Raw genomic sequence first — 15081 nt, 5'->3', positions numbered from 1 at the left:
TATAACCATTTTAAGTGTCAATAGTTTTCAGTAAGATGGTGAAGAAAATAATATAAATGGCAAACGGTACCCGGAAAATTAGTTCAATTTACAGAGAAATTGATGACAGTAGCCGATAAAAAAAAAGAGCGCTGGATGCAACAAAAGTGTCAAACAAGGTGGACAAGTATTTGTATTTTTTCATAAGTTTAGAAACTTTTATTTTATTTTCCTAGAAATTTCTTGGTTCACTATGTTTGCAGTTAGTGAAGGGCTGCAGCAAGATATACAGTTACCGTTTCTCTACCAACCTTTTCCTACAAGTTAATTTTTACTCCTTCGTTTCTTTTGCCAATTTGAAGTGGTGGGCATATATCTAAGTCAAATTTAATATATTATATACAAGCGTTTGTTGTGCCACAATAGATAGTTGAAGAGAGAGAGAGAGAGAGAGAGAGAGTTAAGAAAGTTCTGATAGTAGGTAAATTTAGAAGAAATTTAAATGGAACGAATAAAAGTCAGTTTTCAGAATAAGTAAAATTACTAATATTACTTGTTTCTACTAAACCCGACCGATTGGAAAGTTTTATTCGTAAAATTTATAACCGATTTTGATATGAGAAGAGAAATTCGTTTGTGCATGCATACAAATAACAAAATATTTTACAAATAAGAAAGAACTTCAACTTAGGTGGCACCGAATCTGTAACACCATTCATAAATAATAAAGATTTTCATACTAGAACTTGATTTTAATATGTCAGTTTATATGACAGCCATATCCCATAGTGCTCCGATAGCGGTGGTTTCGACAAATGAGCAGCTTCTTATTTAACTAACTTAATATGTTCTGTTCCGAATATAAAAATTTGAAATAACTGTATATTATATAAACAATACAATAAATCAAGATATCGTTGATTCATGGTTATCAAATATGGTTTATCACCATGACCTTCATCTATCCAAGGGTTATTTGAGAGAATATAAATTTTTATAAAGACAATTTTTTTTTGAAAACCCCGTCTTCCCAATTATGTAACCACCACTGTAGGTTATGGTATTTGTAATATTGTGTTGCATTCTTAACAGATAATCTTTATTAAGCTAAAAAATATGTCTGACCAGAAACTTCCATATCACAAAATACCAGCACGGTGACACATACACACATACTAACACAATTCCATTGGCGGCTTTATGACATAATTTGAAGTGTACACACATGTACCTCTGATAATTTATAGTGCAACCACCATGTGACAGCTCAGCACGGCAGTGGTGTTGCAACAATGCCACACTTTCATGTGCAACATGCGGTATATTTATCCACGACATTACAGCATATTTGTAGCGAAAATAGCCGCGCTTTGTCGCAAAACAGCGCAATGCCCGAAGCGCTAACATAAAACTACGGCAACATCATTATTAATCTTATATGTAAATGCACACGCCAAACGGCCAATCAGTGGCACTTACGAGGATTGTGAAGTTGGCCGCGACGCATGCACCAACACATATGTTCATAGATAGCAAAGTGGCGGTTAGTCTCGGTTATGTTATTTTATGAGAAGACAAACAAGTGGCTGCATTTGATCATCAAGCCACTGGATCTATCGATTCACAGAAAGCGGCCAGGAGGAAAATATGAGAGTCAGAGGAATCAATAAGGATAAAAAACCTTAAGTATTTTGCAAGAGTTATTAAATTAATTAGAGGGCGACATTTGCTGGATGCCATTGTAAATGCAGAAAGCAGATGTCAAGTTAGCTAAAGCTGAATATAGAAAACAGGTCTACAGCTCAGTACATCTAAACATATTAAAAAATGCATAGTGACATTGATATCTAAGCTTAAAAAATGTTGTGCAACTGAAAACGAATACCCAGGCAGGCGAATACACTGAGCTATAATTTCACATTACAGTTGGAACGCTTTCAAGCTTCTGAACTTACGGTTATGAGCCCTTGAAGACGTGGGAATGTCTTAAGCAATAAGCGCTTAAGCGTATGCCAGGATTAAGAATGGAGAAGCTTTAGAAACTTTTCACCGACTAATTCAGTAAACGTTTGTTCCGATGTCAAGTCTGTGTCAAAGGTTAAGTTTAGCGGTGAGTATTTGACAAGAAATGTGGACATGATCGTCCGATGCAGATGTACGAGTATATTGATTACATGAACTCAGAAACTATACCATAAATCAACTTTTATAAAATGTGAGAAAAAATTTTCGACTAAGACGCCTTTTCATTCCGTTGATCGCTATGACATTTGGCTTTCAGTAACTGTAGCTATTATATTTAGTTATTTAATGGCAAAGATACAGCTGCCTGACTGTTTGAAAACACGAGTTGAAATTACAGAGGCTCAATATCGATGAATAGGATAATATGCCCTCAAATAATCTATAGTTGGATAGAAAAACCACCATATTAACTTATAGGAAGAGTAATCCAAAAGTAGTTTTCAAAAGAGAGGCTGTGATTCTGAGAACAATTTAAAACACAATGTTTTTTTTCATGATATATTGAAAAAAATTGTTTACTGATATTCTCATGATACTCGGTTTCACGTAACCCGTATGGATTCGGAACAATTTATATGAACAAGATCTATCATTTGCTCAGTCGAAGAAAGTCGCACAGACTATCTTTTTCAGACAACAGATCAAAAACTACGCTATTAAGTAGAAATACTTGTAGTTTTAGATTAAAATAAAAAAATATATAAAAATTATTATTCGCTGTGCTGGCGAGTATGCCATAATTGACATACATATCCACAAAAGCTAGGCTGACTAAATTAAAGCAATAAATGTTGATTTCGTATCCATAAAAACACCAGTGAAAAAAATCCTTTCACTAAAGGATAATGTTAAAAAAAAAATACCTTGACAACTGATCTAGCAATCTAACTTCATCTATGACTAAATTTATATATGGTATACTGTGTATATACAAGGAAGTAATTTTTCTACGATCAATTAATTTGAATATTTACAAGCAGGCGGGTCCCAAATATAATAATTTCCATAAATGCATGTCAGCATGTTAATATAAATAGCACATTTAATCAACTTTTTAATGCATTTTCGCTACTAACCATGGTAACGTTTATTTTTGCACACAAAAATGTAAACTTACGCATGCAGTTACACACACACTCATGCACAAAAATACTCGCAGATGCTAAATATATCGTTGACTAACTTCTGGTACATAAATCGAACGCACAAATGCCCATAAAAATGCGTACAATGACAAAGTAAGGCTTATAAATTTTTATTAACATACAACAGCAATAAAAACAAAAACACTGCAACAAAAGAGTGTATGGCAAAGGCAAAACAAATTTAAATTAAAAACTCTTGGCTATCTATATTAAAATGAGAAAAAACGTTAACTTTGGTTGCGCTGAAGCTATAATACCCTTCACAAATACAAAGGCTAACAAGAACTTGATTCCGACCGTTCAATTTGTATGTCAGCTATATGATATAGTGATTTGATCTGAACAATTTCTTCGAAGATTACATTGTTGCTTTAGGATATAACTGATGCCAAATTTCGTGAAGATATTACGTCAAATAAAAAAGTTTCCCATACAAGCACTTGACTCCGATCGTTCAGTTTGTATGGCAGCTATAGGCTGCTATAGTGGTCCGATATCAATTGTTCCGGCAAATGAGCAGCTTCTTGGGAAGAAAATAACGTATTCAAAATTTCTCAAGTGTATCTCAAAAACTGAGGAACTAGTTCATATACATGCAAACAGACGGCAAAATCAATTTAGTTCAACATGCTGATCATTTATGTATATATTTTTTAGGGTATCCGGCGTTTCCTTTTGATTGTTAGAAACTTCGTGGCAAACTTTATATACCTGTTAAGGGTATAATTATCAAATATAATATATTAAAAACATAGCGATAGGCTTCAACACTTGAAGGAAGGAAAAAAAAAAAAAAATTACATATATATACATATATATAAAACTAAAAACAAACTGCACGAAAAGCAGGAAAAATCGTAATCGCTGGCAAATAAATGTCAACAACGCTTGTCACTGATATCGGGCGTGAATAACTAGGTATATATATATCTTACATAAATGTGCATAAACTTGTGTGTCAGTGTATGTGTCTGTCTATTTTACGACATGAGTTTTGATGTGTCCGTCATAGCTGTCAACACGCATGACATTTTGTGTAAATTGTCGCTGAATATTACGTTGCAACGTCATCGCGAACACTCAATTTTCCAAATGATATTCAATTTGGAAATTTAAGTCGGGCCTTACATAGAGCGATGTACCCCCCATTGGCGGTAGTTTATACTTATTTGATATACTATATGATGTATATATTTACTAAAATAAATGGCGACAGTTAGTACAAACAGTGCTGTATTTGCAAATGCAATTGCTTCATAGGCACAGTGGGGTTGTTGGAGTGTAGAAAAGTACATGAAAATATAACAAAAAAAAAACAACAAGTAGCTGCTTCTGACTAAAAAATAAAAAAATTTATTGTTTTTCCAAAACAGCTGTTAGCAGCACTCAGCGTTGCAAATGCTCCGTTAATAAAAAAAAATATTAAACAGGGTTGCATTATACTCGTATTATATATAATTTATATAATAATTTAATCGAAACATTTTACTTATCAAAATCTTCGCACAGTACCAGCACCATGCTGCGACGAAGATGCTGTTTAAGTGTGCAATTTTGCAAGCAATGAATGTGCAACAAGTTCCAAGACCGCAGAAAGCCAAGTTGAATGCCCGATCGGCCAATTGACTGCTGTCAATGTTGAAATGACTCGTCTTGGCTTGACTTGGATATGCGCATGTGCAGCTGCAGTAATAATGACGGTAGCAACAGAAGCGAACAACAGCAATGCTACGGGGAGCATAAACAAGACAGTGATGCAGTAAGGCAGCCAGCTAGCCAGCCATTCAGCGACGACAAACGAGCGCATAAATTTATAATTTCAATTAGGAAGCTCAGTCGTGGCTGCTGTTGGTTGGACTTTTGCTAAATTGAAGAGTGCAACGATGACTAAACGTTGAGCCGTGCGCAGCGAAGTGGTGGACCAAATGATTAGTTGCGAGAATTCTATGTTGCCTGCTTCATGGGGGTTTTCGCTCCTTTTTCATATAAGTACACTGCATTTATATGGACTACATGTCCAGCTACATGCTGGACTTGCAGTGACTACTGTGCGACAGCCGTGGAGATAGCGGTCGGTAATCGGCGAGGTGGTCGTGTTGGGAATTGATTACCATCGATCGCAATGAACGCTGATAATCAAGTTCTTAAAATGTTTGTGAGCACGTTAAATATAACTGCGTTGATGTAGATGGTGTGCTAAAGGTGTAGTTGAAAATATGCTATTATGTAGATATCATTATCATAGCGAATCGAATGCGCTCGTTGCTTCGACGACTATTTACTAAATCGCTTTGTTGAAATGTAAATAAATCTCTATTATGTGTAAAGCGTGGCTTGGCGGTGGTCCGTTGAGACACTTGGTTGGGTTAAGACTGCCTTTTGTTGTTTTATTTATTTCTTGTTATTTAAAGTTAGTCATATTTCAATTACTATTTGGGGTTTCTTAGAGAAAAGGTACAAATATGAGTGAAATTCTTTTTAGGGAAAGAACTGGTTTTACTGGAATAGAAGTAAATTGATTTAGAAGGAAAATACCAGAGACTTTAATATAATTAGAGCATAAACCATTGGCAAATCATTGTTCAAGATTCCGCTTTCAGTTCCTATAGTGAGCGAATAATGCGATAATCCTACAATAATGACTGATGATCCTGATTGATCCTCAACGATATCTACAAATAACTCCTTTCACAAAACTCTTAAAAACCTTTTTGTTTCATGGTCAAGCAATGATTTTGAAGGATTTGGCAGAAGGTTGCTTTTTATTGTATTTAAATTGTATCTTTTACCTAATCTATGGATCTATCATAAACTCACAAACATTAGAGAGTTTTGAGTAAGAAGAATTCCGAAGCGTGATATTGTTGTTCTGGCATAACAAAATTAGACCTTGTTAGTAAGAAAACGCAAAATTTACTGTCATCGAAGTCACTTGATATTAAGTGCAGTAAACGAGCTGTTTCGATGGGCTCGGATCATAGGGAAAGGGGGGTTATGTAAGTAGGTTTGGTAGGATATGCAAATAGACTAGAATGCTGTGACTTTGAATGCAGAACATATGTCAAGATCAATTCTGGATATGTTAATGAAGATGTTAATAGCTCTACCATGAATGGTGTTTAGTACTTGTCTGAAGTTGGTACCGAAATCTTTTCGGTATAGAGCTGTATCTCCACGAAGACTTGTAAGAAAGTTCGCTTGATATTCCTAGGCTCGCTGCTTCGCGCAGATGGCTAGAAGTTTGATATCTTCGAAAGTATCCCATCAGAAACTGGGTGTTGTGCTCCTTAATTGGGATTACTCTGTCCTTTCGAACTGTTCGAAGTAGTTGCTATATATATACGTTCAAAGTCTTGTTCTCAAAAGCCCATTCATTTCACAAAAATGGAAAAATAAAAAATATTATTTTGTGCTGTCATAAAAAATGTTATAACATATTAAGTATTAACTGGAGGGAACGACGAATCAACATGGAAAGGTCAACTCTAGCACTTGATGAAGGAAAATATCGCTGGCCAAAGCAACGAACTAAGAAATATCACTAATAAATGAAAGTATGTAACACAGCGACTGGAATGAGGAATACCACTACTAGTTAATAGGTTTGATCTACAAATGAAATTCGATTTTTTTCAAAACAAAATTTTCAGCATCCTAATGCTTTTACGACCGCCAGTGCATGCCATTGTAGATTTATAGGCATAATCTAGGAATATACGAAGCGTAAATTTGCCAAAACCGTTATATGTCTATTCGCGTATTAGAGGTGCTTTAAACTGTCGCCAACAGGCAAGTTTTGCAGCATTTACGGTCGTTATCCCGCCGCATGATTGTGTATTTTATTACGATTATTAATAATAAATAAGCATTCGGTCGATAAGCGAGCTGTAAGCGCGTATTTATGTCGGCCAGCTGCGTGATTTATGAGCCCAGCAAAGCATAGACGCATGTAACATGCCACACGGCATATAACATGGTATGGCACAGCACGGCATAGCACACGCATAGACACACTTGTGTTAGGAAACGCAGCGACTCACCCACTAACAAGCTTCGCAGGACCACAGTCAAAATTTGCTGGTTTTTCATGCCACAATCACCGACTCTTACAACAACTATGTGGCAGCCACTCATGTCAGGCCGTTGTGGCTATTTTATGCCAATAATCGATTTGAACGCCAAAAATTATTTGCGGTCTTTCGAGCGTATAAATTTTTGCGATTTCAAATATAATTTTGCTCTCAATTATTTATGCATACATATATAATATATATATATATCTAATTTATTATAATTTTTTCGTTGAAATTTTCGCGCACAATTTTCTAAAACATTTATCATAATTTTTTTTTTTTTGTGACCATATTGTTTTTGAAGTGCGCACTGAAAGGCCCAAATCGTTATACAATTAACGCAAAGTGGAACAAATATTATGCTTGTTGTTGTTTCATTTACAATTGCCACTGTAATTGCCGCCTATCCGTTTGTTGCAATATCGATTGGTTTTATTGGAAAATTGATGCATCTATGTACATAATTGTTGTGTAAATCGACAATGTAGTCAATGTGTGTCTTTGAGGGTGTGTGTGTGTGGCAGGCGCTGCGCTAGTTGCAGGCGGCATGATGTGAAATGTTTCAGTGAGGTAATTACTTGAAAAAGATGTAATAACGCATAGTTTTTCGTAGAATAGACGCTTATATTAGATGGAGACAGCTTAGGCGAAAAGCGCCAAAACATCACAGAGAGCTAAACAAAAGGAAGCAGCAGCAAGAATAGGTATGCTACATTATCTAACAATTTTTCACGCAACTTTGTCCCAGATATCTGCGAAGCTTGTTTAGTCTGCTTCTCAACCCGCTGAAACGCCTTATTAGAGGCTCTAAGACCCCAAAGAGTTAGCTCCTTAATAATAACTCGTGCTAAATTGGCAATGTGACCAAGAAAAGGAGATCCACGAATAATTAAAACAACATTTTTATTTCACATTAGAGTAGAATGGATGATTTTGTAATATTTTTTTTATGATAAGACAATCAAGAATGTTAAAATATTCGAAGTAATTTAATTTAACACGAGTCAAAAATATTTAAAACTCAGAAGGAAATGTTGGCTGAACCTTACTTAAAGCCAATGCTTGCTCACTTAGAACACTGAAAAAGCTTTAAAAGATGATGGAAATATGAGGTTTTTCATATGCTAATGAGAACTTTGATTGATGAATTCATAGTAGGAGGAATGAAACTCAGAAGTAAACGTTCCCGACATCCTATAAAGTGTACATATAAATGATCAGCGTAACGAGCTGGGTCGATTTGGCAATGTTCGCGTCAGTTTTTGAAATTTTGCAATCATCCGTTTCTCCCCAAAATGCTGGTCATTTGTCGGAACCGCCGATATCGGAACATAATTGCATATAGCTGCCATATAAACTGACGGATGAAGTCCTTGTATTGAAAAGTTTTTTATTTGACAAGAGATTTTCACAAAATTTGCGGAGGATTATTGTCTACAATCTCCGAACATATTGTTCAGATGCAGCTTTTTTCTGTTTTTTTTTTAATTATCTGGAAAAGATCTCTTCACTTAAATATTTTAAGTTAACCCGAAAATTGGGACGTCAAATGTATATTTAGCAGACACAAAAGTTGCGGAGCGCTGAGATTCACGCTAGGTATTAAAAGACTCAAAATAAGTGGCAGAATTTTCAATTTGCATGTTGATCTTCTAACGAATAACAGGAAATACAAAAAATAAGGTAATTAAAAGTATACTTTAAGCAAGTAAAGTAAAATATTACACATTTTGCTCAGAATTGGAAAATCTCATTGAGCAACTATTTATTTGAGTATTTCGTTTTTGTTGTTGCACACACATTTTAACATTTTATTATACAGATTTTATCTGGCGTAATTAAAAGGCTAATGAGAATAACCAGCAACGCGCCATTAAAGCCCAAATTCAATTGCTAATTTTCCAAAAGAAGCCCCCAAGTGTGCGAAGTCTTAATATTTATAGCAATATATTAAGTATTTTTAGCTAATTTAATTTTTAAAAGCAAAATTTGTTTAAAAAAGCGCACACTTGCCACAAGAAGACATAAATAAGTACTTCTGTACATACATATGTTTGTATGTATGTATGTATGTATTTAGGTTTCATTGTGTGTGTGGCACTAAAAAGTGGCCGCCAAGATTCAACAACCTGTCGATGTGTCAGAATTAGTACTCGCATCGAAAGCAATAAAAAAGGAAATTAGCATTATTAGAATATATATATGTATATATATATATAAGAGCGGCAGCACGCATTAAATACAACTTGATGAATGACCAAAGTCTGACGAAAAAATATTATTGTTAAACAGTTGTGCAAAAAAATGCGCATATATATATATATATATATATATATAGATACATTGTAACTAACAATGTTTAATGGCTGGACATAAGCCTTCAATTTGCTTCAATAGGAAGCGTGAGATCTGATCACATACAGCTATATACACACTATATACAGCTATATAGGGTGGTTTAAAAAAACGAATATTTTTTCCGCTTGGGGTCCCGAAAAAAAAGTTCTTAGACGCTTCTAAATTTCCTGAATTTTTCTATCTGATAATAAGACAAAAATGTAACTCCCGTTACAATTAAGAGCTTATACTTGGAGAGACTTTCTTATAGTTTTCTAAGCACGTATTTTTCAGAGAACCGAGCGGAGAAAATATTCGATTTTTTTTTAACCACCCTCATGCACAAATACGCAGTTATAAATATTCATATATAGATATGTATATTATATAGTTATTTCAAGTTTTTTAGCATATCTATTTATGAATCGTCTTTGTTGCGGAACATTTATGCGTTTGTGAGAAAAAAGCGTTTAAAAATAAACGCTAAAGTTCTAAACAAAAAGATATGCATATACATAAGTATATATTTTACTGTATATTTAAAACACGCCGGAGGTATTATTTTTGTTTCTAAGAAAATGCGCCTACACGTGGCGTATTGGCCAAAAACAAAGACACTAAACAGACTAACTAACTAATCGCTTGAATTGTACACAAATAATGAAGTGACAGCTGGAAATTAGAAAAAAATTACTAAATCTGCCATAAAAATAGCATAAACGAAATAATCGCACACTGAATATGCTCGAAATTAATCTGCGGATCACAAGCTTTCCAAATGTTAAAACATAAAGTATTTGATTAAAAATTTCCAAATGACAAAAGAGAAGCACAAAATGAAAAACAAGACAAGTGAACAAATATATTTTTTAATTTCTCTGGGGAAATTCGTATGTGAAAATATGTGTGCCGAGCTGAGAGTATATTACATACATATTCACATACAAAATCGCTATATTTTGCCAAAAAATACAAGCGTCGTTCAATAAGTGCTGACATATGGGAATAAAATTCAACAATCTTAAATCTCATACGAATTTTGTATAAAGGAGTTGCAAAAGAACGCACCAGCTCGGTTAAATATGTGGTTATGCATCACAGTACATCTGACGTTTGTAATTTCATTTCATTTGTAATAAAAATAAATTATATACATTAATCAGGATTATGTTTAATCGTAATATACCATAAATATGCTAAATTAAAGCTGAATTTAGCACTCAGTATTTAACTCTTAATCCTAGATCAGGTTTCTAAAATATAATAGAGTTGTAGTTTAGCGGTTTAAAAATCGGGCAGAAAACCGTAGATTTCCTAAGAAACTCAAAAAAATTATATTTTATTATAATATATATAATTATTTTTGTTAGTGTCAGCGCTCAATACCTTGTTTTTAGGCAAATATTGTAAAGTAGAAGAAGAAAAATTATGGACCTCTTCAGGACTGACAAGTCCTTCATAATAACGATCCCAAACCCCAGTTTTCAAAAAAGGCAAGAAATATCAAAAAGATCATAAACTTAGTTGAAAGCTTATTCTTCATGATCTAACAAATGCTACTTAGAATTTTAACTAAATAATTCGACTCCAAATAATGCAACGCTATAATGTATAGGATTCAGTGAATGAAAATAAGTAATATATTCAATTCTCCAAAGACAGGTCTAACTTCAACTCCTAATAGAATCATACAAGTTCGTTTTTCGGTTACCACTTTTTGTTGCTTTGAGGTAATTAAAAGAACTAAAGTAACTAAGCATGAGGTTGATTAAGAGAAATTACGAGAATTACTACCACGTGAAAAGTTTTACGGCTTTTATAGCAGAGAGACCGGAGACTTATGGCAATTAGTATGACTGATATGGGTCTATAAAACAGTAGCTTAGGAAGGTGATCTTTTTTCAGTCTTTTTTATTTTTTCGGCTAATATTTCATATCCTTACTTGGAATCGATAATCAAACTTGAGAGATTTCCTCATCAAACGAGACCTATTTTCTTTAGTTAGTCAAATATGAATTTTAGATTGTTCGTTAAGTGATCCAACATCCTTGTTTTATGAGGCGAAAACGATACTAATAAAAGGGCGGTTTGTGAAAGAACCAAGTCAAAAGATGTTTTCTCTATCTGAATAATTTTTTTTAATAACATCTGACGGAAAAATGTTTCAATATACCACGCCTCTTCGCTACGGTGATCCGATCGTGAAATACTTTACATTAAAGTAAAAATATTTTTAGAAGTTGATATTTAAACGTTCCTCTAAGCACGAAGCCAAGTGCGTACAACCAAAAAAACACAACCATTTAGAAGTGCGAGTTTTTTGTGATTCATTGTGAGAACTTTCAGAAGTATTTAAAATCAGAAAAAACGCTTTACGAGTTATAAAAAAAAATTCCATAAAGGATTCTCTTTTGCCTTACTTTTCATAACACTTTCTTCATATATTTTTCACTTTCACTCACCTCTCATCCTTGTCATATTTCGGCAATGCGCCCGGCTCCAGCAACACTGAGGATTCACTTTGCGGCTCCGCAGAGATGCCTTGCGCGCGCTGTCGCTGATAAGCCTGACCACTTTTTCGCTGCTGCACACCAGCGCCCGGCGTAGTGGCCGTACTGGTATGACGACTAAACGGAAACACACTTTGAAACTTATCCAGATGTGATTTCAGTTCGGCAATTTCGGTATCCTTTTGCTGGAGCGCACGTTGCATTTCCTGAATTTTCAACTCTTTCGCCTGGATAATCTGCATGAAGCGTTCCTCCTGCGCCGATTTTGGCACATAACTATTATTGAGAATATTCATTGTCGGTGAGGAATCGAGTAGTGAGTTTATGGTGGGCGCGCTCGTTGGCGCTGAATTGGCAGGAGCGGCATTGCCGCTCGTTATACACAGTCCTTGCATTTGTTCGGTCAGCAACTTTTGCTGTTGTACCGCACAAAAATCGGACGATTGGGCGGAAGTCGCGTAGAGTTGTGGCGGTGAACCGACCACGAAGGATGTGCCGCCGCCTTGTGCAACAGCTGCGGCCGCAGCAGCAGCAGCAACGGTGCCGGGTGCGTTCGTATTAAGGAATAAGCCTTGTGTTTGCGCCTGCAATTGTTGTAGTTGATGGTAGCGATGTTGCAATTGAAGCTCTTGTTGTTGCAATGAATTGATGTGTTGCGCGGCGGACGGCGGTACGGTGCCGTAAATGAAAGTTTGCGTGATCACGTCTTGCTGTAAGGGTAACGTAAGTGTACGTATAGCACCCGTATTGCTGCCGAGTCCGGTAAGCGCGGGCAAACTATTGTTGTTCACCAGTCCCAGTTCGGGTTGGAACTGAAAATTGGCGTTCGGCTCCTGCTGCATGTTGGCGGCGTTTTCGCTTATTTGCTCAGCGTCAACGTCAGCCTCTGCCCCTTTCCCAGCTACGGTTGCGTTCACGTTGTCGGTCTCTTCAGAACCGATAACGCCGTTGGCCGTGACGTTGTCGGCGTTCGGACGCAGAACCGTTATACACGCGTTCGATTCGGTAACGGTGCTGTTTGCGGTGGTGGTGTTTTTGTCGTTGATTGCGGAGGTGTTCGGGTCGGGATGCCCAACAGAGACGCTACTTTCTCGCACCTCGCTGGCACTGACCGCGTTGTACGCGTTTGTTTTCGCTAGACAATTTCGACGGTCGCTGCCTCTTAAACTGCTGCCAATGCCGCTGTCTGTGCTATTATTAAATTGATTATATTCCTCGTTCTCACAACAATTTTTTGTTGTTGATTTTCTTCCAACGGCGATTGTTGACTTTTGACGGAACGATTGCCGCTCGTCCGTGGCGTTGGTTGCCGCCAAAGAATCTGCGGTTGCTACACTCTTCGCTGCTGTTGTTGTTGTTGTTGTAGTGGTCGAGGTTGAATTCAGAGCGCTCAGACCGTTAGTGGTGGGTGGTGTTGTTGACGCAATTGTGGTTTGTGCGCCGTTGTATTTTGCTATCGGTGGATCTAGTGTGTTGAGTATGGTGCCGGGACCAAATGGTGCATTGGTATACTTCTGACTACTATTACCGTTACTTGAGCTATTGCTATGGCTAACTAACCACGTATTAGTTGATTGTGGCGGGGCGGGTTTGCGATTACTGCTAGTTGGCGGTTTTGTCGTTATGACATTCCTCTTAAGCTGTTCATTATTATTCTGTAACCGATCGGGTGGCGGTAGTGAATGCGGTGAATCACTATCACTGCTTTGCTCTGTATTGGCTGGCCTCTTAGTAGCGAAGCACAGCCGGTCAAAACAAATTCGCATTCAAGCGATTTTTTTGACACGCTTCGAGTGAAAGCAAAATGGACGTGACGACAGCAGCCCTGCGGAAATCATAACAAAAAGAAGAAAACGAAAATAAATATAAGTAAAACAAATAAATATGTACGAAAAGAAAATAAACAATTCTGTTATTATAAAATATTATATTCCAATGAGTATTAAACCAAAAAAAAAATATATGAATCTATCTATCACTATCAGCAGCTGATAATCAGTAAATTTATGCGGAAGCTTTTTCTTGCGATGGCGTCGGTGTGAATGAAAACATTGTGATGAGTGGCAAGAGCTTGCGCTAAATTGGTGCAAGTTTTCTTGAAGCGAAAAATAAAATAAAATAAATAAATAAAAGAGAATTTATTATAATAATAGCTTTCACGTGTGGTTATGTTACGTCTGAGATAAGTGTGAAGAAACTTCTGATGCATCGATTTTCCAATAGCTACTTTTCGCAGAAATTTAGACACTGGAGCAATAATTTTTCTTTCGATATTAAATATAAAGTAAACTAAATGTTAGTATGTAAGTATCAGAAACATAAGAAAATACTGCCTACATTTCGGCGCTTGGACCCTTGAATATCAAAAAACATTAGAAAGTACTGTCTACTTTTCCGCGCTTTGATTACGCTTTTTAGTTAAGACATACACCCCAAATTGAGTACTCAAGTTGGTAGAGATAAGTGTTAGTTTTAGCCAATTAAAGGAATTATTTTGTATTTAGAATATTTATTTTGATTATGATGATGAATTTATTTTTTTATTTATTTTTTTTTCGGAAATACCTAAGACGACAAAATATTACCATTTATTAATATTACATTCTGGTTTACTAAAAGCACCAAACTTCGATCGGTTTTTTCAATTTCTAATATCGATCGACAGCAACTATTTTAATAAAATATATCAGTTCTTCGGAGGTGCTTACAATTCATAATTCCGGTTATTTGTCTGGTTACCTCAAGAAGCACTACAAGATTAGAACTAAGGAATCTCTATTTATAAGAAATTTTTCTTAAGAACCTTTGTTAAAAAAGCAACAACACTAGGATTGACTTAGAAAAATGATTTCTACAAGTTTTTACACCTTTTAAAGTGGACAGACTTGATACTACTTTGGAGTGCACTGAAATTATCACCTAAATTAAATTCAATTTATCAAAGCTCTTGAACCTGGGAGGAAAATTCTTCCAAGCTTATACTTTATTAGGAATTCACCCATAAGGTCAAT

The 15081-nt window shown here is 35.7% G+C and overlaps 1 protein-coding gene across 5 annotated transcripts in view; it reads right to left on the bottom strand.

Moving 5' to 3' along the window:
• Positions 1 to 15081, bottom strand: part of for (cGMP-dependent protein kinase for) — a 124425-nt gene that overhangs the window by 55528 nt on the left and 53816 nt on the right. For all 5 annotated transcript variants that reach the window (XM_036358718.2, XM_036358724.2, XM_036358717.2 and 2 more), the window contains one exon: positions 12023 to 13895. In XM_036358718.2, the coding sequence (XP_036214611.2) occupies positions 12023 to 13836 (1814 nt within the window). In that variant the 5' untranslated portion in view covers positions 13837 to 13895. The remainder of the gene's footprint in view (positions 1 to 12022; positions 13896 to 15081) is intronic.

Source organism: Bactrocera oleae, chromosome 3, assembly GCF_042242935.1.
Source record: "Bactrocera oleae isolate idBacOlea1 chromosome 3, idBacOlea1, whole genome shotgun sequence".
NCBI lineage: Eukaryota > Metazoa > Arthropoda > Insecta > Diptera > Tephritidae > Bactrocera > Bactrocera oleae.
The sequence above is the reverse complement of the archived record's forward strand: the minus strand, read 5'-3'. Positions and strand labels throughout refer to the sequence as shown.